Source organism: Marmota flaviventris, chromosome 17 (genome assembly GCF_047511675.1).
Source record: "Marmota flaviventris isolate mMarFla1 chromosome 17, mMarFla1.hap1, whole genome shotgun sequence".
In the NCBI taxonomy this organism is placed as follows: domain Eukaryota; kingdom Metazoa; phylum Chordata; class Mammalia; order Rodentia; family Sciuridae; genus Marmota; species Marmota flaviventris.
Genome location: NC_092514.1, coordinates 75967766 through 75994253, shown reverse-complemented (window position 1 = coordinate 75994253; position 26488 = coordinate 75967766). Strand labels below are relative to the sequence as shown.

Below are 26488 nucleotides of genomic sequence, written 5' to 3'. Positions count from 1 at the left end.
CCGTGGGGGCCAGATCCCGGTTCCAGAGGGTGATCTTGGTCCAGTTGGTGCTGAGCATTAGGGGGCTGAGGTGCTCAGCGAGGCCCACGATGTTCTGGGAGGGCAGGGAGGTGGACAGCTGGAGGAATTGGTCAGCGAAGAACAGGGGGGCCACGGTTGTGTTCAGCCTGCAGGGGGAGACCAGGTTCCCTTGCACCTGGCCGACAGGGCCAACCGGGGCCCACCTGAGTCAGGGCTGACGAGGGTGGGCGTGTCCTGGCCAGCTCTGCCGTGGCTGACCTGGGGACAGACTGCCATGAGGGGCCCAGCAGCCCTCAGCACCCTGAAACCAGTGAGGAGATGCAGGGCACGTCCAGAGAGGCCGTGCCCACCCGCCCACCAGGCAGAGGACAGCAGGACGAGCAAGCACAGGGCATGCCAGGGACACAGGCACAGAGGAGGGCCAATGGCAGGGACGCTGGAGCCCCAGCTCCATCGCCTCCAGGGAGTCCCCTGCCTCTGTGCCACAGCGGGGTAGTAAGAGGGCCAATAACCCAAGTGTTGAAAGGTTTAAATTAATTAATCATTAGCATCTGGACTGCAGTGAGTGACACGCATTTGATGCATAAAATAAAGCTGGTAATGGCATGCCACCTGGAGGGGGTGCCACCATAGACCAGGCCAAGGTCCCTCCTCAGGCACTGCTAGCATTCAGTGGGGGTCTCCTGGGCACTGCAGGAAGCTGGTCAGCACCTCACTCATGAGATGCCAGGAGTGCCCCACTGTGCCAACATTAGTGCCTACAGATACCACAAGCTTCTCCTGGCAGGTGAAGTCCTAGACCAGGTGACCCCCCAGGAGGAACCTCCTGAGCCAATGGGGACACCACACCAGGATCCCAGAAGAGTGCCCCGCTGAGCCTCAGTGGGCATGGGTCTGGGTGTGCCAGGTATGGCCAGGAAGCCCGGATGGGAGGTGGGCCGTGGGTCAAGACTGACAGAAGACCAGAGCTGAGGACCATGCTGTCCAACTCACTGATAGGTCCAGCCCTGAGGCCCTCCCTGACCACACCCACTTGCTGGGGCCCGAGGCCCACGCCCCCAACTCACAGCACCCGGCCGTCCAGCTTCCGGCGAACCACCAGCCCAAAGGGCTCCTCCGAGAATTCCACGCTGTAGAGCGGGGACAGTGCCCGGCTGTGGACACGCGGGACCTGCAGGGGCACCTCATAGCGCTTGTTAGCAGGATCTTTGATCTAGGAGAGACAGTAGTCTTCAAGGCCCTCGTGGACAGGGAGGCACATCCCCCAGTCCCTCCCACTGCCTGGACACACTCCTGCAGATTCCTATGGGATGGCTGAGGCCTCGCTTCCTGTGGGAGGCCCGGGGCCACCTCTGCCCTGAGCCCTGCCTTCTAGAGCCCCTGTCACCACAAGGCCTCACTGTTCTGCCTACACCTTGGCTTCTAGCTGGGGTGCATACAGTGCCACAAATGCACTCCCTGGTCACCTGTCCACACACACACACACTCTGTCCTCCCCTGCCCACCGTGAAGTGGAGGCGGCTCTCCGTCTCCATCAACACGTCCAGTCGTAAGGTCAGGATGTCCCTGGGGAAGAAGGTGGGGGACGTGCGGGTCAGGGTGGCTGTGTAGCCCGTCTCCGAGGGGCTCAGGTTCTCCATCCTGTAGCTGGGGTAGCTGGGTGGGAAGAAACACCAGGGCTGCCCCATCAGGGGGCCCTCAGGGTCCCTGCTCGCTGGGACATAGCAGCAGCCGCGGTCCTCACACTCCTGCTGGGTCAGGGCCTTGTCCGGGGCACAGTCGAAGCGGCTGTTGGGGGGGATGTCACACTGTGTGGGCGCTGCTCTGGGCTGGCCAGGGTGCTCCAGGGTGTACCGCGGCCCTTGCCAGTTGGCTGGCTGCCGGTGAACTCGGGGACTTTCCTCCACCGGGAAGTCATGGACCAAGACATGCCCCAGCAGGGCAGCCGCGGCCAAGAAGATGAGGGCGCAGACCCCCATCACGGGGCGGGAGCAGGGCGGCCACCTCGCATTCATGGCCGACACCTGCCCGCCTGGGGCAGCGTGGGCAGCTCCTGGAGGCCTGCTGAGGGAAGGACTGGGCTCAGCGGGGAGGCAGGAGGGCGGCAGGTGGGTTTTTTCTCTGTGGTGCTGGTGATTAAACCCAGGGCCGAGCATGCCAGGCTGTGCTCCACCCTCCAGCGACACCTGCAGTCCCTCATTAACTGACTGTCCAGAGGCCCAGGAGGTGCAGGAAGGCCATCCCGTCCTGGCAAGGAAGCCAGGAGCAGGGGCAGGATGGAGGTGCTCCTCAGAGGCCATCGTGGGCGCTGCAGACTATGCAGACTGACGTGGGAGGAGGGAGACCAAAGGGAAAAGAGAAACGTCCCAAATAGGGGACTGGAGATCACCTCCCACTGAGTCTTCCACAGTGTCACAACTGAAATGCACCAGTGGGAGAGGGACAGGCCCAGCGGGAGGGGTGACCATCAGATGGCAAGAGGGACCCCCCTCCTGCAGGAAGGCCGGGCCCAGGCTGCTAAGTCTTGGCCAGCAAGCTGTGTCCTAGGGGCCCTGCCACCTCCCCTTGGTTCCTTTCCTGCTGACCGACAGTGAGAATTTTGGGCGTTGCAGTCTCGGGCCACGCGCTAAGGATGGCCATGCCCCGAGAGAGGAAGGCCCTCGCCCCACCACTCTGAGGGCCCCTCCGGGCCTCGCTGCAGCACACAGGGAGGACGCGCTCTGTGGCACGCAAACCCTGGAGCGCCTGGGAAGGGGATGCCAATGAGGAGGTAAGGTTCAAGTGCTGGTGGCCGTTACCGTCCTGTTATCTTTTGGAATGTCCCCAACAGTGTGTGAGGAGCTCTGCGTTAGTCGTTAGGTGACTTGATTAGAAAACCCTTTACTCTGAGACCAAGTGGGAGCAAGGAGGCCGGGAAGTTGCCCCACGGATGCAAGTCTGACCCCAAAGGAAGGAGAAAGGGGGTGGGGCTGAGGTGTCTTGGCAGCAAGGCCACCAAGGGGGGCCTCCACCCACAATGGCTCATCAGAGGGGGCTGGGTCTCCCAGGAACGGGCCCCAGGGCAGAAACAGGCATGGATTTTCAGAGCACAGCAACTGGGGCCCTCAGCCAATGCAAGCCCATGTCATGGGAGGTCCCATGGCCACCAAATAGACACACTGGGGAAAGCTGTGCACCAGCAGAGGCGAACGTGGGTCCCGAGACAGCCTGACCTCCCTGATCACAGAGGGGGGGGCTGGGAACTGTGTGACCATCAGCAACGCTTGGGGCCATGGGGCACCGGGTGAATTGGCTCTCTGGGGTGCAGCAAAGGTTTTACACTCAGTCTCTCTCACCAATGGGACTCTCCAGACACCGGCTGAGGTTCAGTTCTGACACTACCTACGTGGAGTTGGGCAGACCTACAATTAAGACCTCAGACCCACTCTGGATGCCTGCTGCAGGTTCCAGGCTGCCTTTAGAACTTTTGATTGACTGGTTACACACGTGGGGTGTCCTGTGACCCCCTCAGGTCAGGTGATTCAACATAACGGCTCAGGAAACTCAGGAAGGCACTTAAATTTTCTGCTTTGTTACAGACATAACTCGGGAACTGGCAGATGGAAGAGATGTGTAGGGCAACCTGGAGGCTCTCTGAACCCCAGTTCAGGGGATTTTTATGGGGCTCCATTATGTAGGTGTGACTGAATAAATGAAGGGCCACTGGCAACTGACTCCATCTCCAGCCTTCCTGGGAGGCGTGGCTGGGTGGGGACTTTCTAATCAAGTGTGGGTCCTCCTGGTGACCAGCCGCCATCCTGAAGCTATCTAGGGACCTACACTTAACAGGGCCAGCTTCCAAGGATTTAGGAGCTGTGTGCCAGGAAGCAGCCAGGAAGACCAAATAGTGATTTTGAAGGGTCCCAGCCCCACCTGGCCCTGCTAGACACATGTGCCAGCTGGTGACCATGACTCAGTCTAGGGTACTCCGACAGGACAACCCAGCAGAGCGGCGTCTGCGCGCGGCATCTGCGTTTTTCAGGAGCTGCGGGGCACAGCAAGGCAGAGCGCAGTCTGCAACACGCCCATCGGGGGAAGCGAGGTCCTGGGAATGGGGACCGACAGCCCTTGGCCCTGCACGGGAGAGTGCCCGGTTCATCTCTCGGTTCGACAATTCGGAGAGGAAATGGGGAAGAGCTAAAGGTCAGGCGCTCCAGCTGACCCGGTCGAGTTCTGCTTTCTGGTGGTGCCCGGGGCAGCTGCTCTCCGGGAGCAGCGCGGGTCGAAGCGCAGCTTTTGGACACCGGAGCAGAGCCTTCCCGGCTGGGCGCGGCGGGGACGAGCGAGAGGCCGGGAGTCTGGGGCCCCGGCCCACTGTCCCCCGCGACCCACCGGGGCCTCCCCCGCGACCGCGCCGCACTGCCCGACTCTCCCCACCAAGAGGTCGCCGACAGCCGGGCGCCGCACCCGGCCGCCCGCCGCGGAGGCCAGCACTGCAGCCGGCTGCCGGGCCTCGGACGGCCGCCCCCGCTCACCTGCGCGCACGTCGGCCCGCTGCCGCTCACCGGCGCGCACGCACGCCCCCCGCGGCGCAGACCCCGGGCGGGCCGGGCGCGGGTCACGTGGCCCACCGGCCGGTGGGGCGGGGCCGTGGCGGTCACGTGTAGCGGCTGCCCGCGCAGGCGCGCGAGGCCAGGCGCGCTCTCAGGTTGCGCTGCGCCACCTAGTGGCGGCGCGGGTCCGGCGGGACAGGTGTCCCCAGGAGAGCGTCCTGCAAGTGGCTGCCTGTCCCTACGGGGTCCAGAGACAAGGCGCGGCGTGGGCACAGCCCAGGCCTTGGTCGCCTTCCTGCGGCTAGTAAGACTCGGTCAAAGCTTGCCAAGCCGCACTCTGCACCTAGGGACTGCATCCTGCCGACCCAGCCCCAGGGCATCCTCGGAAAGACTGGGTGACAGGTTGAAATGAGCCTACATCTGGAGGTTCCTTCAACTTCCCACAATTTACACTTATTCTCTAGAGGAATAGTCAAACATCGTGATAACTCATAAAACCTGTGATTGTGAAAACATTATATATAATGCGAAGCATTTTGTCTTTTTTGCTAAAGTGAGAAAATGCTTACACTAAGATGAACAAATTTTAGGTGTGGGATACAAAGACTGAATGCACACTTCAGTCTTCACGTGCCAGAGGAAGTAAGGAGCGATGCCCAAATACCCACAGCCGTTGCCCTGGGTGGGGAACCTGCTTTATGGCACTGTACTTCTGCAATGTTGTAGAGTCAATAGGCCTCACTCCCATATTCAGAAAGAGTGTTTTTATTCTTCAGCTGCAAAATTTGAAAGTGAAATTATTTCATCAAGCATTTTCCTTTTCAGATTTGGAGAAGCCACAGGTAATTGATGCATAGAATTCAAGGGCACAGGAAAAAGGGTTAATGATGGAGAGAGGCTGACAGACGTGGGACAGGCAGACCTGCTGGTCACCTCCCTTGGAAGTCCTGAGAGCCTTGACTTGTCCCTACAGACGGTACATCTGACTTTAACATACACTGGAGGTGGGGGCAGGAGAAGGGGCCAAGTTCTTTGGGGGCTTGGTGGATTTCCAGATGTGCCCCGCCAGAAGCACTGAGTAGGAATGAAATGGCCTTCATGGCCTGGCTGGCCAGTCCTGCTCCATGGGTCCCCTCTGCCCTACCTGCCCCCGTCCCCATACCTGGGACAATATTCCAGGAAGCTCCTGCAGATGGGGGAGTTGCTAAAGCTGGACTTCCACTTGGACCATTCAGCTCAAGAAAGGAAGCAGAAGACAGGCAGCCAGCAGGCTCAGGAGGCACCAAGGGAGCCCTGGGTTGGACTTGGTTTAAGCTGCTGAGCAGCTGGGAACTAATTCCTGCAGGCCGGCCTCTCCATTTCATCACACAGTGACATTCTGGGGCACACATGTTTTTTAGGAACACAGAAAGACCCCTGAGGGTAAACAGAATTCTGGCCGTCTTCCTCAGGGGTGGGCCTTGGAAGGTGGAGTCCTGAGCTTTCTAGGTGGGCTCCAGCTTGCTGGCAATCTTCTGGGTAACCTTGCTGAGGGCCTCCTGGAACTGGGGGTACTCATCCTGCACACGGGTGAGGATGGTGCTGAGCAGGCCCAACCGGTCATTCAGCCGCCTGTGCTCCATCAGCAGGGATTTCTTCGAGCGGAACAGGAACACGTACCTCCCGTCAATCACAGCCTGCAGGTGCTTGAGGCGAATCTGCAGGGCCACAATCTCCGAAAGGTTCTGGGTGGGAAAGAGACCCCACGTCAGGCCGTGCAAGTCAGGAGGACACCTGCTCTACCGCAGTGCAGAGCCGAGGGAATGCCAAAGAGGAGCACCGTACCCAAAAGAGCCCAGTCTCCAAGTTCAAGGTGAGGAGTCTATCCTCCCAAGGGAGCCTTGTTCACCATCGCAGGGAGGCATCTTTGACACTGCCGTGTGTCAGGCCTGGTTCCAGACCTGTTCTGGTCTCCATGGCCCTGGCTGAGTCCTTGGAGTCCACTCCCCCTCCTCCCATCTCACACTCACACCACCGTCCGTCCAGTAGGAATCCCACTGGCGGAACTTCTGAATGGTATGCAGAATCCAGCAGCTTCCCTGGGTGGCTGCCCTAGTCCACGCACACTCCAGCAAGCAGCCTCCTGCATCCACCCTTGACCCTTCACCCAACACTCTCCAACAACAGGGATATCCTGCCAAACACCAAGTCCCCTCACCCAGCGCCCTTCACCATCTCCTCCTCAAGGTGCCAAGAGAAAGGCCCAAAGCCAGGATCACGCGCCTCCAAGGCCCTGTCTCTCCTTGCCTCCTTCAAGTCTTAGCTCAAGTGCCATCTTCTCCATGTGGCCTCCCAGGACGCCCCACTCAAAATCTCAGTCCCCCATTCCACCCTGATGCCCGACATTCTTCCTCTGCTGAATTTTCTCCAAAGAATTTATCACCGCCTAACACACCCTATCTTTTTCTTTATTTATTCTGTTTAGCCTCTGTTCTCTTGCTCCCAGCAAGTGGTCTCTGGTGAAGGGTGGGCGGGCATTTTGTCTTTCTGCTCTGTCCTGCAGTCCTGGCACGCAGGATGGGCCCAGCCTATACTCAATAGCTATCGATATTTGCTAAGTGAAAAAAATCAGAGAGTCACAAACATGTGAGCAGCTGGTGGTGCCATCAGCCTGGGCCTACCTGGACCCGAAAGGCCTTCCCTGGGTGGCACCCCCTTCTCTTGCATGTGGCGTACCCCTCTGCCAGGGTGCCTGAGCCCCAGTGACCTCCTGGCTTTTACCTGTCGCTTGAGGGCCACCAGCCGGCGGAGGTCAGCCTCCAGCGTGTCGGAGTCCGCCTGCATCATGGACAGCTTTTCCTGCTTCTCAAGGAGGGAGCTGCTCATGAGTTTCTGAGTCTCTTCCAGCTCTGAGATGGTCTTGGTGCACTCCTCGTTGGCCTGGGAGGTAAGCAGAACCTGCTGGGCCCCTGCATGGCCCTCATGTAGCGGACAGAGGCGTGCCAGGCTAGGGCCCGGAGGACAAGGAGGTCCTGGTGGGGAACCGGGAGACACGGGAGGCAGGGAGGAGGGGGACATGGGACAGGAAGCTGCAGAAGGAATGGATGCCAGAGAGGCTGATGCCACAGACGAGGAGCGAGGAAGGGCCTCTGCCTCGGCACCCCGGAGACTTCCAGGGACTGCCCCACAGCACCTGAGTGCCGCTCCCTTCCCCTCCTGAGGAGGAGGCACAGAGAGGAGGCCACATGCCCCCCGGGTGAGTAGAAGAGAGGGCTCTGAGGCCATGTTCTCAGGTGTCCCCAAGCCACCCACTGTGCAGAGCCATGGCTGCTGTCACATTTAACCCTTTGCCTACAGGGAGGCAGCTCCTGCTCCTACTCCCAGGGCAGGTGTGGAGACGCAGGCCCACAGCTGGTCAGCAGGGGCTGTGGGCCAACCTGGGAAGTCTGAGCCCAGAGACCCAGCCTGGCAGTCACCAGGGAAGGGGGCGCTGGGGCAGCACTGGCTCCACCCCTCCGCAGGCAGGGCACACCACAGGCTCAGAGGATGTGGCTAGGGGGACAGGAAGGCCGTCCCCAGGAGAGCAGCACACGGAGCCCTGCTGAACACGGGCCAGCTGGGGGCCACCACGCCTTCACTCAGCAGGCTCCAGCGGGGGTCCTGTGTCCCCCTTGTAATAAGATGGTGGCCAGACCCAGAGGTTGCAGTGACTCCTGTCATCAGAGCAGGACAAATTGGTGTGTCCATTGCCAAAGCTGGCCTGCTGCCCCCTCGTCACGTCCCTGTCACAGCCTTAGCACGGCAGTCCCGACTGCAGCCCTGGAGTGAGTTGCTGAGAGGATTCGCTGACAGGTGGATGGTGGGACTGGGCCGGGGTCCGCAGGCCCTGGACAGGTGGGCAGGCTCCTCAGGGGGCCAGTGGGTGGGGGGGACATAGGGGCACCTCCGGATCCTGGGGCCGCGGGTGGGAAAGCACGGGGGGCGTCCAGGCCTTCCCCCGCTGCCCACCTTGTGCACGTCCCTGATCTTCTTGCGCAGCTCCATCTGCCTGTGGCGGAAGTCCGTCCGGGTGACCGCCTTCTTGTCCATCTTGCTCTGCCCCTCGGCGTGGGTCACGATGGTCTCCCTGCGGGCCACGGCCAGCTCCATGTCGTGGATCATCTTCTCCTGCTGCTTCAGCAGCTGCCCGTGCTTGACCTGGGCACAGGACAGAGGGGCTGGGCGGGGCACAGCTGGTCCTCCGCCGCGGTCCTCCCACCCGGGACGGGAAAGGGGCGTTCCTGAGCAGAGTCGGTGGCTTGGTTGGCGGGGCCAGGCTGGTTTCTTGGCTGTGACAAGCGCACGGAGGTTTGGTGAGAGGTGACACTGAGGGAAGCTGGGTGCAGGGCCTGTGGCCGGGACGGTGGAGCTGGGAGGATCGACCTCAGGGCACAAGGGACTGTTCTGGAGCCACAGAACCGTTGGGGCCTCGACTGTGGCTGTGGCCACACAGGTGTGTGCCAGGGTCAGAACCCAGAGTCATCTTTCCTTTTTCTTTTCTGCAGTCCTGAGGGTTGAACCGGGGGCTCTGACTGAGCTGCAGCCCCAGCCCTTTTTATTTTTACTCTGAGACAGGGTCTTGCTCAGTTGCTGAGGCTGGCCTGGAACTTCGATCTTCCTGCCTCAGCCTCCCAGTAGCTGGAATATGGGGGTGCACCATGGCACCGAGCTCAGCTGTATGTTAAGATAAGCATATTTTACTGTATGTGAAGATAGGCCTCGACAAAGTGGACTTGGAAGAAAACAAAGCCAGGTGCGGTGGCCACACCTGTGATCCCAGCGGCTCAGGAGGCTGAGGCAGGAGTTCAAACCCAGCCTCTGCAATTTAGTGAGGCCTAAGCAACTCAGTGAGACCCTGTCTCTAAACAAAATACAAAAAAAGGGCTGGGATGTGGCTCAGTGGTTAATGTGGCTCGAAAGAAAGCTAGCTAGCTAGCTGAACAAAAACCAGAACTTGGAGTTGGTAGGGACGTAACCACCATCACGTGATTTTGAATACTAATCTGGCAGGCTGTGTTAGGAATGTACTTCTGGGGATGGGGACTCAGTCCAGTTGTACAGCACTTGGCCTTGCGGGAGGCCCAGGGTTCCATCCCTAGCAGCACTGAGTGAGTGAGTAAATGAATACGTTGTTTAAAAAACAAATTTGCCTATCAGTAGCCCCCTCTTGGGAATCCAGTGCACAGGAAGATGGACCGGGTGTTACCCTAACACGGTGTGATGGTTAGTTTTTGTCACCGAGGGCTGCCCAGATAGCTGGTGCCCACGACCCCTGGGGGGGTCTGTGAGGGCGTCCTGCAAGAGCCTGGCCTGCCAGTCAGTGCGCAGTAGAGGTCCGCTCTCCCTGGACGCGGGCGCTGTCTGATGGCTCGGCACTGGCAGGGCACCTGCTAGGTGGTGCGTGACCGTGGCTATGTTCTGTGGGATCTGCTTCTCGGGAGAACCCTCAGGGTTTGGGGATTTAATTGTCATCCTTTTAAGGTAGTGAAGTCTGGATTCTGTGAAGGACCAGATGGCTCTCTGAACCCTTTGTCTTGTGAGTTTCTTCTTGTCCCACAGTGGGACATGTCTCATTAGTGGGTTGAGAAATTGTGAAATATCAGGCGAGTGCCTTGATTGCTCCAGCAAGGATGAGGTTGTGTTTCTTGAAGTCAGGTGTCCATGCACCGCAGGCTCAAGGCCAGCCTGGGCAACTTAGTGAGACCCTGTCTTAAGTTTACAAAAGGGCTGGGATGTAGCTCAGTGGACAAGTGCTTCCAAGCACGGGAAAGCCCACAGTTCCAGCCTCAGTACCAAGAAAAGAAAAGAAAAAAAAAAAAGGCTGTGTCACTGTGTGCGTGTCCTGTGTTGTTCTGTGATGTCTGCTGGGCAGGAAGGACACAGCGCCTCGGGCCCCGAGGTGAGGCAGGTCCGGGCCTGTGCAAAGCCTGCGCTTGGTAGGAATTGAGGTCTCTGTGCAGGAGGGAATCTCAGGCATTGTCACCGCCAGGGTGGCCAGGCGGTCCCCCCCAGGGGAGCCAGGGCCTCGGCCTGGTCTGGTCCTGGTCTATGGAGGAATGCGTGCCGGGCCCCGCCAGGGCTGCTGCCCTGCACCCACCTTCATCCTGTGGATCTCGGCCTTCATGGTGCGAATCTCCGTCTGTCCTGTCTCAGAGTCCACCGAGGAGCGCATCTCTTTTGCCAGTTGGATTTTTCTCTCCCAAAGCATGATCTGGTGTCTTTGGAGGGAGGAGAGGCAGAGTTAGAGCTGGAGAAACCAGGGGTCTTCTCCCAGGGCTGCATCGTGGGCAGCTGGGAGGCACATACTGCAAGGCTCACAGCCTTTCTCTCTGGCCCCTCACAGAAAAGATCTGCCAGGCCTTGAGACAGACAGGCCTCTGGCAGGTGGGGTGACGGGGAAACAGATGAGGAGGCGGAGGAGAGAAGACTGGGAGGCAGGAAGAGAGTGTGAAGGTCTGACTGAGGAGTTGAGGAAAAAAGGCGACAGACGTCACCCTAAGAGGGAGTGAGACGCCCGCCCGAGGAGACCTGCAGTCTAACAGCTGTAAAGTCTCCAAGGAGCCAGCCCCCAAGGCACTGGCCACGGATGGCCTTATGCTTAGATCATATTAAATTGCTGGAAGAGATGATGGCTTTGCGATTCACCCCCCTGGATGAGGGATTTGAATCACGGTGCATACAGACAGCGCCCGCACAGCACCGTTCCCAAGGGAGTGGACAGAGCCGTGAAGATCCCCGGTGGCTTCAGAGGAGATCCTGTTCCCCTAGTCCTGGGACTGAGCCCAGGGTGCTCCACCACTGAGCTACACCCAGCCCCCCCTTTTTACACATTGTTTTTTAGGTGTAGTTGGACACAACACCTTTATTTTATTTATTTGTCTTTATGTGTTGCTGAGGAGCGAACCCAGGGCCTCACACGTGCTGGGCGAGCTCTACTGCCGAGCCCCAGCCCCAGCCCAGCCCTTTTAATCTTCTCTTTTTTCAACTTTGAGACGGGGTCTCACGAAGTCACCCAGACTGGGTTCCAACTTGAGATGCCCCCACCTCGGCCTCCCGGGTAGCCGGGACCACAGGCGCGCACCACAGGGAAACGTTTTTGTCAAAGACAAAACTGAACCAGAAAGAAATGCATCTGCGCAGCGGCTCTCCGGTAAAGGAGAGTCGCTTCCCCTGATGCTCACTGGGCTGAGGTCTGAAGTGCGCAGACTCCGTGAAAACAACGGGCGTGTTTTGAAGTTGATACCCAAGACAGCCACTCGACTGGCACCAAGGGTGGCGGGCCAGAGCCTGGCAGTGGGTGGGCACCAGGACGCTCCAGGGCCCCCGGGATGGTGGGCGGGACTCACTCTGCCTCCACCAGGCTGTTGAGGACGGTGGCCTTGTCCTCCTGGAGCCGCTGCAGCTTCTCCTGCATCTCCATGGTCTCCCTCTCGGCGGCCTGCGGAGGGAGGGTCGGGACTCGGAGGCTGGGGCCAGAGGGGCAGGCCAGCCTCCTGACCCCTCTGGAGAGGACCCCGCGGCAGCACGGGAGCTCCGTCTGAGGGAGGACGCCCACCCAGGTCCCGGGGCCCGGGGGGTGACCTTCAGCGAGCGCACGCACTCCGCCTCGGCCACCAGGTTGTCCTGCTGCAGCCCCTGGGAGCTGCCCCGGCTCTTGCTCATGAGCAGGTTGAGCTTCTTGAGGTCATTGTCCAAGTCCCGCGTGTGGCGCTCGATCTCCTTCTGCTCCTTCTTCTCTTGCTCAATCTTGTCTGCAGCAGAGAGCAGACGTGGGGACCAGCAGGCTCGGGGACCTCCCACAGCGCAGGGACACCCAGGAAGGCAGTGAGGGTCTGCCGCTCTGGAGCTCCCTGGGTCCCCTGGTCCTTCCTGGAGTCCCACCTAGACCTGACCCTCCCAGGCTGGGGACAGGACAGGTCTCTTTCTGGTGCTAAGGTTCCCCATTCCTGGTCCCTTGAGGAGCTGTGGGAGCCCAGGCTGGGGAAGGCGGGTGCCAGGAAGGAAGGGAGTGAGGCTGGGGGCGCTCCCTCCCTGAGAACCTGCAGGGTTCCTTGCACAGCGGGGACGTGGGGTGCTCAGGGATCTCCAGGAAGGACAGGACTTTGTCCCCAGAACACAGACATTCTTGACATTAACATGGGAGAACGACACCGTCCAGCTGTCCCTGGGGTCCTCTGCCCTCCCTCCACCCTTCACAGCCCAGGGCCTGGTCACCTGATGCTCCACCATCTGCCCCCGCCCAGTGGACCTCAGCCCATCGGCATGGTCTGCATCTCAGGCACCTGGCTTTCCCCATCTGTGTCCACCTGACAGCTCCCCAGGGCAGGGCAGGGCAGGGCAGGGGAGGGGCAGGAGAGGGCAGGGCAGGGGAAAGTAGGGGAGGGCAGCTCAGGTCAGAGGAGGGCAGGGCAGGGGAGAGCAGGGGAGGGTAGGGCAAGGTAGGGCAGGGGAGGACAGGGGAGGGGAGGGGAGGGGAGGGCAGTGGAGGGCAGGGAAGGGCAGGGGAGGGCAAGGCAGGGGAGGACAGGGGAGGGGAGGAGAGGACAGGGGAGGACAGAGGAGGGCAGGGCAGGGGAGGACAGGGGAGGGGAGGAGAGGGGAGGACAGGGGAGGGCAGGGCAGGGGAGGACAGGGAGGGCAGCGGAGGGCAGGGCAAGGCAGGGGAGGGCAGGGGAGGGGAGGGGAGGGGAGGACAGGACAGGACAGGGCAGGGCAGGGGAGGGGAGGGCAGGGCAGGGGAGGGGAAGGGAGGGGAGGGGAGGGGAGGGGAGGGCAGGGCAAGGCAGGGGAGGGGAGGGGAGGGGAGGGCAGGGGAGGGGAGGGGAGGGCAAGGCAGGGGAGGGGAGGGGAGGGCAGGGGAGGGCAAGGCAGGGAGGGGAGGGGAGGGCAGGGAAAGGGAGGGCAGGGGAGGGAGGGGAGGGCAGGGCAAGGCAGGGCAGGGCAGGAAGGCAGCAGAGCCTTTCAGAAGGGGCCAGGCAGAACAGCCCCCCAACCACTGGGCAGCATTTCCAGTAGAGACTTCAAGGCAGGGCTGACCCACCTAGATCCCCAATCCAGGACCAGGGGGACTGAGAGTGTCTCAGCAGGTGGCACGTGGGTGGGTGGTGGCCCAGGAGGCCCCCCTCTCATCCTGGTCCCCTGGCAGACCACTGGGTCCTAGGTGTCGTGTGGTGGAGCCCCAAAGGCCAGCTTTCTAAGCCAGCTGGGGGGGATGGGGTACCACATGGCTGAGCAGGGGCCTTGTCCCCCGAGCTCCCCGGCTTTGTCGGGTCTCACAGGCCCCTCTCTCCAGGAAGCTCTGAGGTCCGTGACCTCAGGCAGTTTTCTCAGCCCTGACCCTGTGACTATGATGTCAGCAGCCAGTCCCCTGCCCTCCCCTCCCCGGGGGCCAGCGGGCGGGCTGGCGCCGCAGGCCACTCACTCTCGGTGCGAAGCTTCTTCTGCTCCAGGATGCGGATGTCCTTCCTGAGCATGTCCAGGGCCGCCACCTGCTCCTCCCGCTCCTGCGTGACCTTGACCAGCTCCTGCTGCAGGCGGAGCCAGGTCACCTGGGCCTGGTTGACACTGGCATTGTGCTCGTCCATCTGCTTGGTCAGCCTTTTGATTTCCAGCTCCAGGGGCCCTAATTCTTCCCCCTGAAAAGGACACACGTCAAAATGTGGAGCGAGCTTCTGGGTTCAGGCCTCTCTTTGAGCGGGCTGCAGAGTCTTGGATTTCTGCTCTGGGGGCTCGGGGGCTCTCAGGAGGGCTGGGGACCTCCAGTTTGCTGGTTTTGAGGCCCCAGGTCTAAGCCCTCAGGAGCCCTCGTAGGTGTGGCTCTGGTATACAGGGGGCTTGAGCCGCCAAGGCTCAGGTTTGGCTCCTGGGGACCCACTGGGTTTGGGGGATGGAAGAGCCAAAGGGCAGGAGTTACCCGAGAGCTCACGGGCCACCACCCAGGCACTCAGGGACTCGAACACACGGAAAGGTGCGGGGGTTCCAGGACCCGGGCAGTGGGTACAGTCCGGCCTGACACTCATGAGACCACTTCATTTTCAGCAGCAGTGGCCAGCAGGTCAGATCCAGCCCCCACCTGTCTGTCTGGCCCTCAGGCCATTAACAAATTCAAAACTCGGCCGCCCTGCGCTAGGCGAGAAGGCACAGGGTTCTGAGGTCCACCCTGCCAGGCCCTTCCCTCCTGGGGGCAGGGTGGAGCTGAGTGGCTGGGACTTGGTCAGTAGCACCCTGCCCTTCCTGCCTGGCCTCTCACCCCCAGCTCCGAGACCATCTGCTCCAGCTGCTTGTTGAAGAAGTTGATGAGGCCCTGCTTCCTCTCGATGAGGATCGTGCGCCGGGCGATCTCGTGCTCACTGTTGGTGATGAGGTCGTTCACCCTCTTCACCTCCTTGTCCAGCTCGCCCAGCACCCTCTGATGCATGTCCAGCCTGCAGTTGGTGTGGGTGATGTCCAGGGTGGCCTGAGCCATGTCACCATCGAGTTTGGAAAGATGTGTCACCTGAGTTGGTGAAAGGAACTCGGTGAGCAGGATTCCCCGGGGTTCTGGAGGAGCGGGCCCGTCCGGCGTCCGGCTTCCTGTGGCAGTGGGGGAGGAGGACGCGGCCTTCCCGCGGGAACCCACGTGGCGAGTTCTCACTAAGAGAAAGGTAAGGCTGCTGGGTTTTCTTGTTGAACAAACAGCAGCATACGTGGAGGGGCGAGGTAAGACCCAGAGCAGCACAGGCGGGACGCGACATCCCTGTAGCGTCGAGGTCCACCGCCATGCCCACCTGGGAGCTCTCCTCTCCTCCTCCCACAGAACAGAACCAGGTCCACACTCCACTTATTGGGTTGTAACCCGCTCTGGCCTTTGGCAAATCACTTCTGATACTCTAGGTCATGTACTTAATTTTTTTTTTTTAGTTGCCGATGGACATAACACCTTTATTTTATTGATTTTTATGGGGTGCTGAGGATCAAACCCAGTGCCTCGCACATGCCAGGCGAGCGCTGTACCACTGAGTCCCAGCCCCAGCCCCTCCAGTCATGCACTTTTTAGCGGCTGTACGACACCAGGTTTTGTGACAGCGTATGAGGCAGCCATGATCACCAGATGGCCATTCCCGACTTCACCCGTCCCTACTGGGGCACTGTGTTGCTGCTCTGGCTGGCAGACAGACATCAGGGAGGAAGACGAGACCCCTGCCTCTTGGAGCTCGCAACCTATTATAAATATTACTAAATAACGCTGCAGAAAACACCAAACTTCTTTTGTTTTCAATGGGACCAATGTCCTTCCATTTTTCTGAAAAGCTGGACAAGATTCTGGACAGAAAAGATCCTTCTGTGGAGCACAGACCCCACTCAGGCCGGGGCGCCAGCTTCTGGTGGCCAGCACAGGCCACAGGGCAGGCCAGGGCTGCACAGGCTCCCCGCTGCCCCAGGCCTCACGGCCACCTGCCTCCTGCTGGGCTCTGTCGGGGAGGGAGACAGATTCAGGCTTCCCTTCCTGCGAAGGTCACTGAGAGGTCAGTGTGAAGATCCGGAGGCAGCCAGGCTCAGCACCGACTGGTCCTGGGGACAGGCAGAGGCTGTTGGCTCAAGAACAGGGTCCTCCTCCCTCTCAAGGCCCAGGGCTCCTGCCGACTCCAGCCCTCCTGGGGGCCACCTCGGTCTCTCCTCTGTGACCCCTACTGGCTCCACGCCCCACACTCACTTCTGACGGTGAAGCCCAGACCCCACCCACCTGGCATCGAATGTCCAGCCTCTCGTCTAGCGGGAATGGCGCGGCCCACTGGCCTTCTCTGGACCAGCCCGATGCCCATTTCTTCTGGCAAGGCCACCCTGAGACAGGGTCCATGCGGGGGTCAATGCCTCCCAACGCCCACTCTCTTCCTGCTCTCCTGCTAGGGGCTCCGCTTCCTGGGTCCCTTTCAACCTCTGCCCCACAGGCTCCCTCTGTCACCAGCCAGGTCACCCAGAAAGCTCTGCCTGCCCACTCAGGCTCAGGCGGCTTGTGCTCCTAAGGGGACCACCCTGTCCTCCCCCAGGACAGCGGCACTGTCCCCAGTTAACTGCCTCCACCCTCCTTGACCCCTGCTCACCCTCCCTCTGATCCTAACTCTGGATGGAATCCTGTCCGTCCACCCTCTGTTCACCTTCCCAAATATGCCCTCGCCTCTGCCCTGCCCTGCCTGCCCCCAGAGCTGGCCTTTAGAGCCTTCAAACAGTGTCCCCCGTCACGGTGGACGGATTTGTTGGTCTGAGACTCTTTCCTGCCCTCTTCTGGACAGAGGTGGTAGCACATGCTTGGCCCTGGCAGCTACCCAGGAAGGAACAGGGCAGGGACCTGGGGACCTGGGACCTGGGGATCTGCCTGGCTGCCACACCAGGGCCAGGCAGTCTGCTTCACTCACACCCACCACGCTCCTCACGGGCTCAGAGCACCCAGGACCACCTGCTTTTCCTGCCTGGTGGTTGTGGCCCCTGCTCTGCTCCCAGGGAGCTGCCATGTCAGCTGGGCTGTCCAGGCCCCTGTGGCCACCTGGTTCCAGCCCTGTGTTCCCCACTTCCCTGGTGCCATCAACCAGAGCGAGCGGCCCTTCTCCTGGGGTGTCTGGGGTGTCTGGGTGGGGGCTGCTGATAAGGGGCTGCAGTAGCCTCTGAGCGTCCTCCACAGGAACCTCCTCAGGGCAGGACTCCCAGGGTCACACCATGGGCAGGGGCTCCCCAGGTCACACCATAGGAAGAGCCAGAGAACAAAGAGTTGAAACAAGGAATCTTTTCTCTAAGGACATGAGGGACCCCCAACAGCCGCTGAGACCCCAGTGAGCTCACAGCTGGGGGTTCCCTGTCCTTGGGTGGCGGTGGAAAGTGACGCTCCCAGGCAGCGTGTATCCACCTGAAATGCTCATGCCCTGGGTCCAGGACCCTGGCTCTGGCCATTGCCTTCAGAAGGGTGGACAAGGACTTGTACACAGAGCGCAGAGCGCGGGGCTGTGGTGGCGTTGAGCCTAGAAGCAGCCCAAAGCTTCCAACAAGAGCACTCCTGAAGGGAGCGCGGAATGTAAGGCAGGAATGAAGAGTCGCTGGGCCAAGGGTACTCAGCGGCATGGGATGGCGCTGTGCGAAACCGTCGCTGCAGTGGAGGAAACCATGCAGCATCCACGCACTGTCCCCTGTGTCACCGTCCAGCAAAACTTAGGCAATGTGGGTTCAAATGGGGCGAGAGGAAGGCATCGGATGAGAGGCCATGTGTCTGGGGTGTGTTCACGCGTGTGTTTGCAGGAGTGTGAGTGTGTGCGTGGGTGTGCGTACGTGTACCTGTGCGTGGGCATGTGTATGAATGGGGACGAGTGTGTGTGTGTGTGTGTGTGTGTGTGCGCGAGGATGAGTGTGTTCGTGCACAGAAACGTTTCCAGGAGGGAATGGCGGGGCTCTGAGAGGTCCCCTCTGCCACGCCCTGCCGCCCTTCCGTGCCCCTTTGTGGGCACCTCCTGTGCCACGTGTGGGCATCAGGAGACCCTTGCCTCCACACCCACGCTCAGGGAGGTGCTGCCCTACCATGTTGGTCTTCTTCTTCTGAAGCCTCAGCAGGAGCTGCCTGAAGGACTTGGTCGTCTTGTTGGAGGTCATGTGCTCCTGCAGCTTGTCCAGGATGGAGGCGTGCATCCTGTGCCGCAGGTCCAGCTCCTGGTGGGTGGTCTGCTGGACACTCTGCAGCTCGCGTGTAACAGCTGCATGCTCCTGGAAAGGAAGAGCCATGGGTGGACAGTGCCTCAGGGTGGGCCCGTGAGGGCTGGCTAGGGCCTCCACCTGCAGCGGGGGGGGGGGCACCACGGCACCTGGTGGCCCTTGCTCAGGGCGTCCTGTGTGTTGTGCAGGGTGAGCCTGTAGGTGCTGAACTCATCCTGCAGAAGCTCGTGCTTAGCCAGGCACTGTGTGGTCAGCTTCTTCAGCAGGGTGGCCTCCGTCTCTGTCCGGCTCAGGATGCTGGCCAGCTTCTCATTCTTTCCTTCCTCCTTCATGATGGACTTCTTGTAGGCCTCCAGCTCGCTGTCGACGGACTTGGCTTGGTGCTGGCATTCTCTGCAGAAGGCGAGACAGCACAGTCAGTGACCTGCGGGACAGACATCAGGGACCAAGGCACGCAGCCCCACCCGGCTCTGAAGACCTCACCAAGTGGACGACGTGCAGAGAAATGCGTCAGGAAACAACTCTTCTGATCGAAGCCCATTTGACTGCTGTTTTCTAACGCACCCACAGAACCATGCCCACTGAGAGCCCACGCGTGACACTCCGTGTCGTGACGACGGGAGAAGGGAACAAGGGAGGGCCAGGCCTTTTGCTGGGCTCCACTGCCCGCCGTCCTCCTCCCTCACAACAGCCCTAGAGAGGAAGCACCATTCCTGCCTGAGTCACACGGGCGGTCAGCAGGGTACTGGCCCCCGCACTGCAGCATGGACCATTTAAGAGACTTGCAGTTGGTGGTGCGGCTGGAGGAATGTGAGGCGGATCCCTCTAAGTTCTGTGGCTCCCTCCCCTCAGCCTCCCACAGTGGAAACGCCTACGGTCAACATCGAGTTTTGAAGATTCTGGACAACGGTGCTGAAATCAGACACAGGGAGTCTTGGTTGTTCTTTTACAAAATTAGTTTGGCAATCCTAACTCCTTTAGGTTTCCAAATACATGTTAGAATTAACTTATCAGGTCCAGGGGGAGGGGAACTGTCCACTGCGACTGTGATCGCCATCCTTCCTGCAAAGCCACAGTTATCAGCACAGGGTGGTCTGGCGAAGGCACAGTCACAGACACCAGCGGAACAGAACGGATTCCACAGACACAGCATCAAGGAGAGAAGCTGGCCAGGACCCCCCCAGACACGGCCGAGCCACCACCAGGAGCCCGTGCAGAAAACAGAGAAAGCCGCCACAGCCCCGGGGCAGGCAGCACCCCCATAAAAAAGCAAAAACCAGAAAAGGAAGAAATTGACAAAAAAATTTAGACCTCCTTTTGGGTTTCTTCAAAGACACTGTTAAGAGAAGAGAAGATGAGCCACGGACCGGAGGGAGATATTTCAAAACACACATCTGAGAAAGAACTAGTCTGCAGAATATAAGAAGAACCCTCAGGTGGACCACGCGATTTAACAAGGAGCACAAGGTGGTTCTGCTGATGGCCACAGCGCACAGGACCCTGGTCCCAGCGCGGGTGAGAGCAGCAGGGCTCTCCTGTGCTGCCGCTGGAAATGCCACTGGGAACCAGCGCGTGGCAGAGGCCGCGGCGTCTCAGTTCCCTCAGGAGCAGGTCAACCCTCGGCCACCCCCCCACCCCCGGGCGAAATGGCTCAGCCACAGGACGGGATCTGGTCGGCCCCGGGAAGCACAGACCGCTGGTCCTGCACCCAGGGCGTCCGGATGCATTAAGCCAAGCCGCCAGCAAGGGCAGCCCCTGTCCTCCCACAGACAGGGCCACCTCTGCCTGGTCAGGACTGAGGGGAAGGAAGTCCCCGAGGCCAACCTTCCGCTTCCCTCTGGAGCAGTGTGACAGCGGAGTCCCGCGGTTCAGGTTTCCCCTGCATATTCAGGATAGCGGGCAAGACCCCGAAAGCTGCCTGGAGAGACAGCAGAATAAGGCAGACGGGGAAGGCCAGGCGCTCAGAACGTGAGCCAAACCTGCCGCTTGCGTCTGAGACACAGGGGGCCATCTTAAGGTGCTGGCCCCAAGAACTGGGAAGTCTCATGACCAGGCAAGAGTTAAAGCGACGTCTCCCTGTAGGGTGAAGAGGTGTGCAAGCCACTGGAGAGACAGCGCGTCTTGGCCAGAACCTGCTGGAGGGATTCACTACCTGAAGCAATGCCCCAGGCAGCCGAGAGGAAAAGGCCACCCAGCCGGTGAGGCTGCGGGACTCCTGCCAGCCGGACAGATGGCCAGGTGCTCTGGGTGAGAGGCAGAAGCAGAAGGGGCCAGGGCCTCGGTGCTCCACCCCCAGGTCCCTGGCAGCACCTGTGTCACTGCCCCATGTTCTTGCCACAGATGGGAGCTGGCCAGTCAAGGAGGCAGCCTCTGTTCAGACCTTCATATTGATTTTTCATGATGCAGGTGAGGAGGGGGCATTGTTGTGGCTGTGTCAGCCTCTGGTGAGCTGGATTCATGTAACTGACCAGAGGACAAAGGCTCCTGGTGAGACTGCAAAACTGCTTCCAGTCAGTGGCCTGCTGAGCCCCAGGAGGGGGGCCAGCCAGCAGCGTGGCCGCGGGCCTGCAGCCTGACCAGGAGTGCCTCCATTTCTGTCTGCTTTCTAAATGTCCTGCAGGCCTGCACACCTGAGGGCTGACCGCTGGTGTTCAGGAAGTCCTGAGTGAGGCTGCTCCCGACCTGTTCAGCTGGCTCAGATTTCCCTCTCCAAACCTTCTGGGTGCAGAGAGCGGCCCTGCGGTCACGCTTACAGTTCTCACAGTGGCCCCTGCTCTTTGGAAAGGCCGACTGTGATGTGGGGGCGGAGGCAGGGGCTGGGTGCACAACTGCAGGGCGCAGAGGCCTTAAGCTCCCTGGGTGCCGGCGAGTGTGCACTGTTTCACTGAGACGTTCACTGGACACTGTGCACACCCGTTTTTAAACACCAGATGCCTACTTTGTTCACCAATCCCACTGGCACAACCCTAAGGTGTGAAAATGTGTTGAACTGTCAGAGCACTTTGACACACTGCTGGTGGGGACGTGACGGTCACAGTCTCTCTGGTGACGCCTGCAGACCTATGTACCCTGGAACCCAGGGTGTGAGAGAACGCAGGCTGCACCCTGCATGACAGAGCATTCCAGGCCTGGTGACATATGGCACCCCCGTGGGAGGGACACACTGGAGCCCTCGGGAGCCAGGGTGGACAGCACCGCACCCTCCCAGCAGAGCACAGGAGCGGCTCTGAACGGTGCTGGGGAAGCAGGTGCAGACAGTGCGCGGTACGGGGCGGGGCAGAAACGGAAGGCCACCTGGGCCTGCGTCCCTGGCTCACAGGGGAAGCTAGGACAGGAGACCCAGGCAACTGGTGTACGGGAGGACACTGGGGGCTGCCCTGGGAGGGGGCTCAAGTCGTACATGGTTTTGCAATGTTTTAAACTAAGATGTATGATATCCATTCAGAAGATTAAAAGTTTAAAAAGATGGGTAGGGTGTGGCCAAGCTACATCTCTAAGGACATGTAGGGACGGCCAGGGGGACGAGTCAAGGGGGACAATTTGCAGAGAGGACACAGTGAAGTCCTGGGGGCACAGGAAGCTGGACAACAGGAGGTCACGGAGGTGTTGCATTCCCCAGGGACTCAGGCCACCAGGCTTGGGGAGCCGCCAGTGCTGAGCCCTCTAAGAGACCCTCCTCTACTGCAGCCTTACTCAAGGTCACCGGGCCACTAACGCAAGTGGTCAGATGGCCTTGAGCACCAGCGTTGGGCAGGTGGCCGAGATTTGCAGACCAGTTAGCCCCTGCAGGGCAGGGAGACATCTGTCCGGCCACAACTGGCCTGGGCTCCTCTTCCTGTATATTTAAAGGGAAATGAGTCTTCAGACAGAATGTTCCAGAGGCCCCTTGGCTTTGTTCTGTTGATGGAGGGAGGAGGAGGAGTGAGGACTCTTAATCCAATCGCGTACACCTCAGCATTTTAAAAATCACAGCACCTGGTTCTCCTGGCTGCCCGGACGGCACCAGGCTTGCTGCGGGCAGAGGCGTTCGCTCCTCGACCCGAGGGCCCGCTCTGCACTGCCCCCGTGGGTGCCAGAGGTGGCAACGACAGGACAGCCGTGGCGAGAGCGTGCCGCGCGGGAGCCACATGCCACCTCCAGAACCCAGCTTTCCGGGTCCCAGGTCCAGAGGCCCCGTCCCTGGGTGGCTTTGGGAATCCACGCAGCACCCACATCTCCAACATGCCCTGTCTCAGAGCAGCCTCCTCCCACCCTTCCATGGGAGTGGAACTGGGGATTCTGGGTGGACGGCATCCCCCAGGCAGAACAGTCGGGCGGGAGGGGGTTTCTGCCTCCGGAGGGGAGTCTGCCCATCAAGGGGAGGCTGTGTCCCAGGGTCCACCCCTTCTCTTTCCCTTTCCCTAATCCTGCCAGGAAATCTGAGCAGGAGCCTTGCTGCCCCAGGGCCTTCGAGAGTGGGAACCTTGGAGATCCAGGGACCTGGAGAGGTGGGACTGAGGGGGCCTGCTAGACCGCCCAATGCCCTCGCGTTCCCCAGCCCGCCTGCCACCTGGCTGCTGCTCCCCGGGACGGGTGACCCCGGTGGGGCCATACCTGAGGGCCTCCGTGATGGTGCGGTGCGCCTCGTTGCGGTGCTTCATGCCCACCAGGCTGGTGGACCACTGCTGCAGGATGCGCTTCTTCTCCATGTTGATGGCGTCTATCTCCATGCAGGCCTGCCGCGGGAGGGGCCGCGGGCACAGGTGAGGGCGAGGGCTTCTCGGGAGCCGCCTCCACCCCCCCTCCGCCCCCGTCTGCCCTCTTTCTTGTCACGCAACAGCAAGGGGTAACAGGAAGCCAAACGGGCTTCAAGGAAGCCTGGAATCCCTTCAAGCCTCTGGCAGGGGCTGAGGTGCTCGGGGCTGGGAGTCCCCAAGGCTGCCGGCTGCCGCCTGGTTGGCCCAAGTGTGTTCTTTCTAACAGGGGTGGAGCCCGTCTTCCCAGTGAGGCGCTTTTCATTTTATCTATGCCTTTTCTAAAGTATCAACGTGTCGTTTGAGTGTGTTTTAGTAGTTGCCTTGGAATGAAGTCCAAGTAGTGATATTTGGGGGAAGGGGAGTGATTTTGCTACAAATTAAGTGTTGTCCTCAATAAGGGTCTTGACAGCAGGGAGGGACCCTGTGTGGAGGCCCGGGGTGGAGGTCCAGGGTGGAGGCTGGGCTTCCCTCAGGCTCCTCGGCCCTTGCCAGCTCAGTGGGGATGGCCCGCCTTTTCCATCAGCTGCTCACTGGCTTCTCAGTTCACCAGAGGAGCATCCGGGGCACCTGCTGGCCCAGGAAGGAAAATCAAAGCCCTGGGAGGCCCCTGTCCTGGTGGAGCCACGCCAGGATCGGGGGCAAAGGTGCAAACAGGCCTCAAGAAAGCAGAAACCCTGCAGCGTCGCCCCAGGGCGCTGGGTTCTGGGGATTCTCCAAGCCTCCCCACACCCTCTGTGGTGGGCAGCGGTCCGTCCCTCCTCAACTCATGATGAGATCCAACGCCCACGCTGGGTATCAAGAGGAGGGACCAGGCGGGACCTTGAGGGTGTGACCAGGGCTCTGCCCACCCTCACAGGTGGAGAAAGGCTGCAGTTCTGGGGAGATTTTGCCCATGAAAGCTCGCCCCGGGCCTCAGGCACCCTGTTCTCACCTTGGGACTGTGCTAGCAAGAGGGCGGTCCCCAGAGGCAGTCCCTTGACCTTGGGCCAAAGATGGTCCCTAGATGCAGTCCCTTGACCTTGGGCCAAAGATGGTCCCCAGAGGCAGTCCCTTGATCCCAGATAAACCTCTTCTACAGAGCCTCCTGGGGTGAGGTGCTGTGCCCCCCGACTGACTCGAGCGAGAGGTCTGTCTGTCTGCGTGTAGCTCACGGGGTCCTCGACTGCAGAGTTTCATGGCTGCTGTGGTCCCTCCACCCTTTCTGGGACGGTTCTGCTCTGGGTGATGCTGAGAGAGGCCCCTTCAGCCCCGGATTATATAAATATTTCCTTTCACCTCCTGGTCCATTCCCCGTTCAGATACTTGATTCCCCCTGGAACTTGCTGTGGTGGCTGGTGTGAGGGAAGGGCTGATTTTCCCTGGTGACCGCCCGTGAGCAGACTCCACTGGACCCACATTTTCTGTCGGCTCCCTACCTCATTCCAGTGTGTTTTAGTACCTGGGGGGGGCAGCACGAGGGTGACCCTGTCCCAGTTGGCCCAGGACTCTCTTGGGTTCGGGCCCACGTGCTGGGAATCCTTCCGTCCCAGGTATGGGGTCAGCTGGCTGCCCCACCGGACCTTCCCTGCCCCCATTCCTGGCTGGAAAACTCCAGAAGCGCTTTCTTAACCAAGAGACTCAGCTTCCCCCTGAGGTGTGAATGGAACCCACCCTGGGTTGATGGTGTTCCCAGGTGACCAGGACAGACGGCTTGGCGATGCCACACCCTCCTCCTGCCACCCTGGACCAGGCTTGCTGTCCCTCCTTCAAGTCCCCTCTTCTTGTGTTCGATGACTTCTGAGTCATTCCTGCACTAGCGAATGCAGACAGCAACTCAGGTACTAACCCTAGCCAGGTCACTTTGGTTCCTGGTTGACAGCTGCAGCTCCTACCCAGGAGCTCACCTCTGTGACCCTCCTCCTCCTGGGGCAGACGGTGGCACTGCCTGGGAGTGCCGGCCACCCCAGGGCTGAGAACTGTCACCAAGACTTAAGAGGCTGGAAGCCGGCTCAGGACTTGCCAAGGGTCCCCCAGCATTGGAAGTGCCTCACTTCCTGGCAGAACTTCCACGCCCTGTCCTAGGGCCCTGGGGCACCTGCTGGACCTCACCATGGGCACGGCCAGGGGCTCCCAGAGGCTAAAGGAGATGGGCAGATGGGCAAGGCCCGGCGTTCTGACTCTCTGGACTCGCAGCCGTTTGCAGTCACTCGTCAATGGTGGCATCAATGGTGGCACAGCCCAGAAGACTCCACGGCCCAGGAGTGGGGGTGTCAGGGGCGTTCTTACCTCACTCACTGCTTTCCTTAAGGTCTGGGTGTCCTCAGCTTGGGCAAGGTACTGCGCCTCGAACAGAGAGATGTCGTCTTCCAGCTGGCTGGTCCGCATGGTGAGCTGGTCCACGAACAGGTCCTGGGTTCAGGATGAGAAGGTGCTCAGAGAAGACCTGTCCACACCTGAGGACCACATCCACCAACCCGACCCAAGTCAGCGCCCAGGCTGCCTCGTCCTCTCCACTGGCAGGGCCCCGTGGGCAGCCCAGGGAAGGTTCAGAGATGAGCGGCTGCGGGACCCTCGGCGCACCTGCTTTCTCTTCTCTGCCTCCGCCCGAGTGCGCTCCACCTCGGCCTTCTTCACCACCTGCTTCATCACGCAGATGTCGTCCCGCACGTCCTGGTCCACGTTCTGCATGTAGAAGAGATTCAGGGCCAACCTCTCCATCTCCAACTGCAGGGCTGCCACTGGGGAGACAGGAGCGGCCGTCAGCTCTCCATCTCCAACTGCAGGGCTGCCACTGGGGAGTCAGGAGCAGGCCGTCAGCTCCTCCCGCGCTTCGCGTGGCCTGGAAGGAGGGGAGGGGCAGCACCCGGGACCCACACCGTCACCGGGCAGGGCCGGGGACCATGCTTCCAGGTGGGCTGGGACTGTGCTTGGACCACAAAGACCCAGGCTTTGACCAGGGCCAGTGCGGGCCCCAGGGTGAGGCGGCCCCCAGGCTGGGCCTCCAGCAGGCAGTACTTCCCATCCCCACTCAGAGCTGGAGAACGGTTTTTATCTGTGTTCCCCCAAAAGACTGGACCCCAAGGAAGGGATTCCCTTTAAGGAGAGTCCCATGAGATTGATGGTGAGGCTGCTGGAAGGGCCACCTGTTTGGGCAGCTGTGCCTCAACAAAGAATCGCTGCTCCCTGGCGTGGCGTACGCCAGGGCAGAGCGCACCCACCAGAGGCTCAGGGCTGCCCTCGAAGGACACAGCCCAAGCTCCAAAAGAAGATGCTTTTAAAGGCCCAGTGACTGTGGAATTTCCAGCGCCGTGAACGCTCGCTCCTGTCTACCGGATCCGGAGGCAGGAGCGGGGCAGCGGCAGCCCCTCAGGGAGACTGGCTGGCTGTGTTGGTCGGGGCTCCCTCCGGCTGCCTCAGGGTTGGGTTCTCATCAGTGTGACGGTGAGGCACCGGGCAGCTCTCCTTGGACCTGTGGGGTGACAGTTCCACCAACGTGGACGCTCCTCATCCACGATTTCTCTATTTCTCCTC

General features: G+C 60.5%; 2 protein-coding genes across 4 annotated transcripts in view; both read right to left on the bottom strand.

Moving 5' to 3' along the window:
• The window catches only part of Gaa (alpha glucosidase), a 139217-nt gene extending 134580 nt beyond the window's left edge, over positions 1-4637 (bottom strand). For 2 of the 3 annotated variants that reach the window (XM_071603975.1, XM_027955504.2), the window contains exons 1-4: positions 4536-4637; positions 1527-2082; positions 1089-1234; positions 2-167 (exon numbers count right to left, since the gene is read on the bottom strand). In XM_071603975.1, coding sequence (XP_071460076.1) covers positions 2-167; positions 1089-1234; positions 1527-2036 — 822 coding nt within the window. In that variant the 5' untranslated portion in view covers positions 2037-2082; positions 4536-4637. Of the gene's footprint in view, position 1; positions 168-1088; positions 1235-1526; positions 2086-4535 lie in introns of all 3 variants that reach the window. The other variant, XM_071603974.1, reaches the window with a different exon arrangement.
• Positions 4638-5302: 665 nt separating this feature from the next.
• Positions 5303-26488, bottom strand: part of Ccdc40 (coiled-coil domain 40 molecular ruler complex subunit) — a 35896-nt gene continuing 14710 nt past the window's right edge. The window contains exons 8-20 of the mRNA XM_071603870.1: positions 25538-25695; positions 25244-25366; positions 22836-22957; positions 18392-18635; positions 18111-18293; positions 14821-15066; positions 13993-14206; positions 12153-12322; positions 11918-12009; positions 10669-10789; positions 8541-8729; positions 7314-7472; positions 5303-6277 (exon numbers count right to left, since the gene is read on the bottom strand). Of these exons, the coding sequence (XP_071459971.1) occupies positions 6038-6277; positions 7314-7472; positions 8541-8729; positions 10669-10789; positions 11918-12009; positions 12153-12322; positions 13993-14206; positions 14821-15066; positions 18111-18293; positions 18392-18635; positions 22836-22957; positions 25244-25366; positions 25538-25695 (2261 nt within the window). The 3' untranslated portion in view covers positions 5303-6037. The remainder of the gene's footprint in view (positions 6278-7313; positions 7473-8540; positions 8730-10668; positions 10790-11917; positions 12010-12152; positions 12323-13992; positions 14207-14820; positions 15067-18110; positions 18294-18391; positions 18636-22835; positions 22958-25243; positions 25367-25537; positions 25696-26488) is intronic.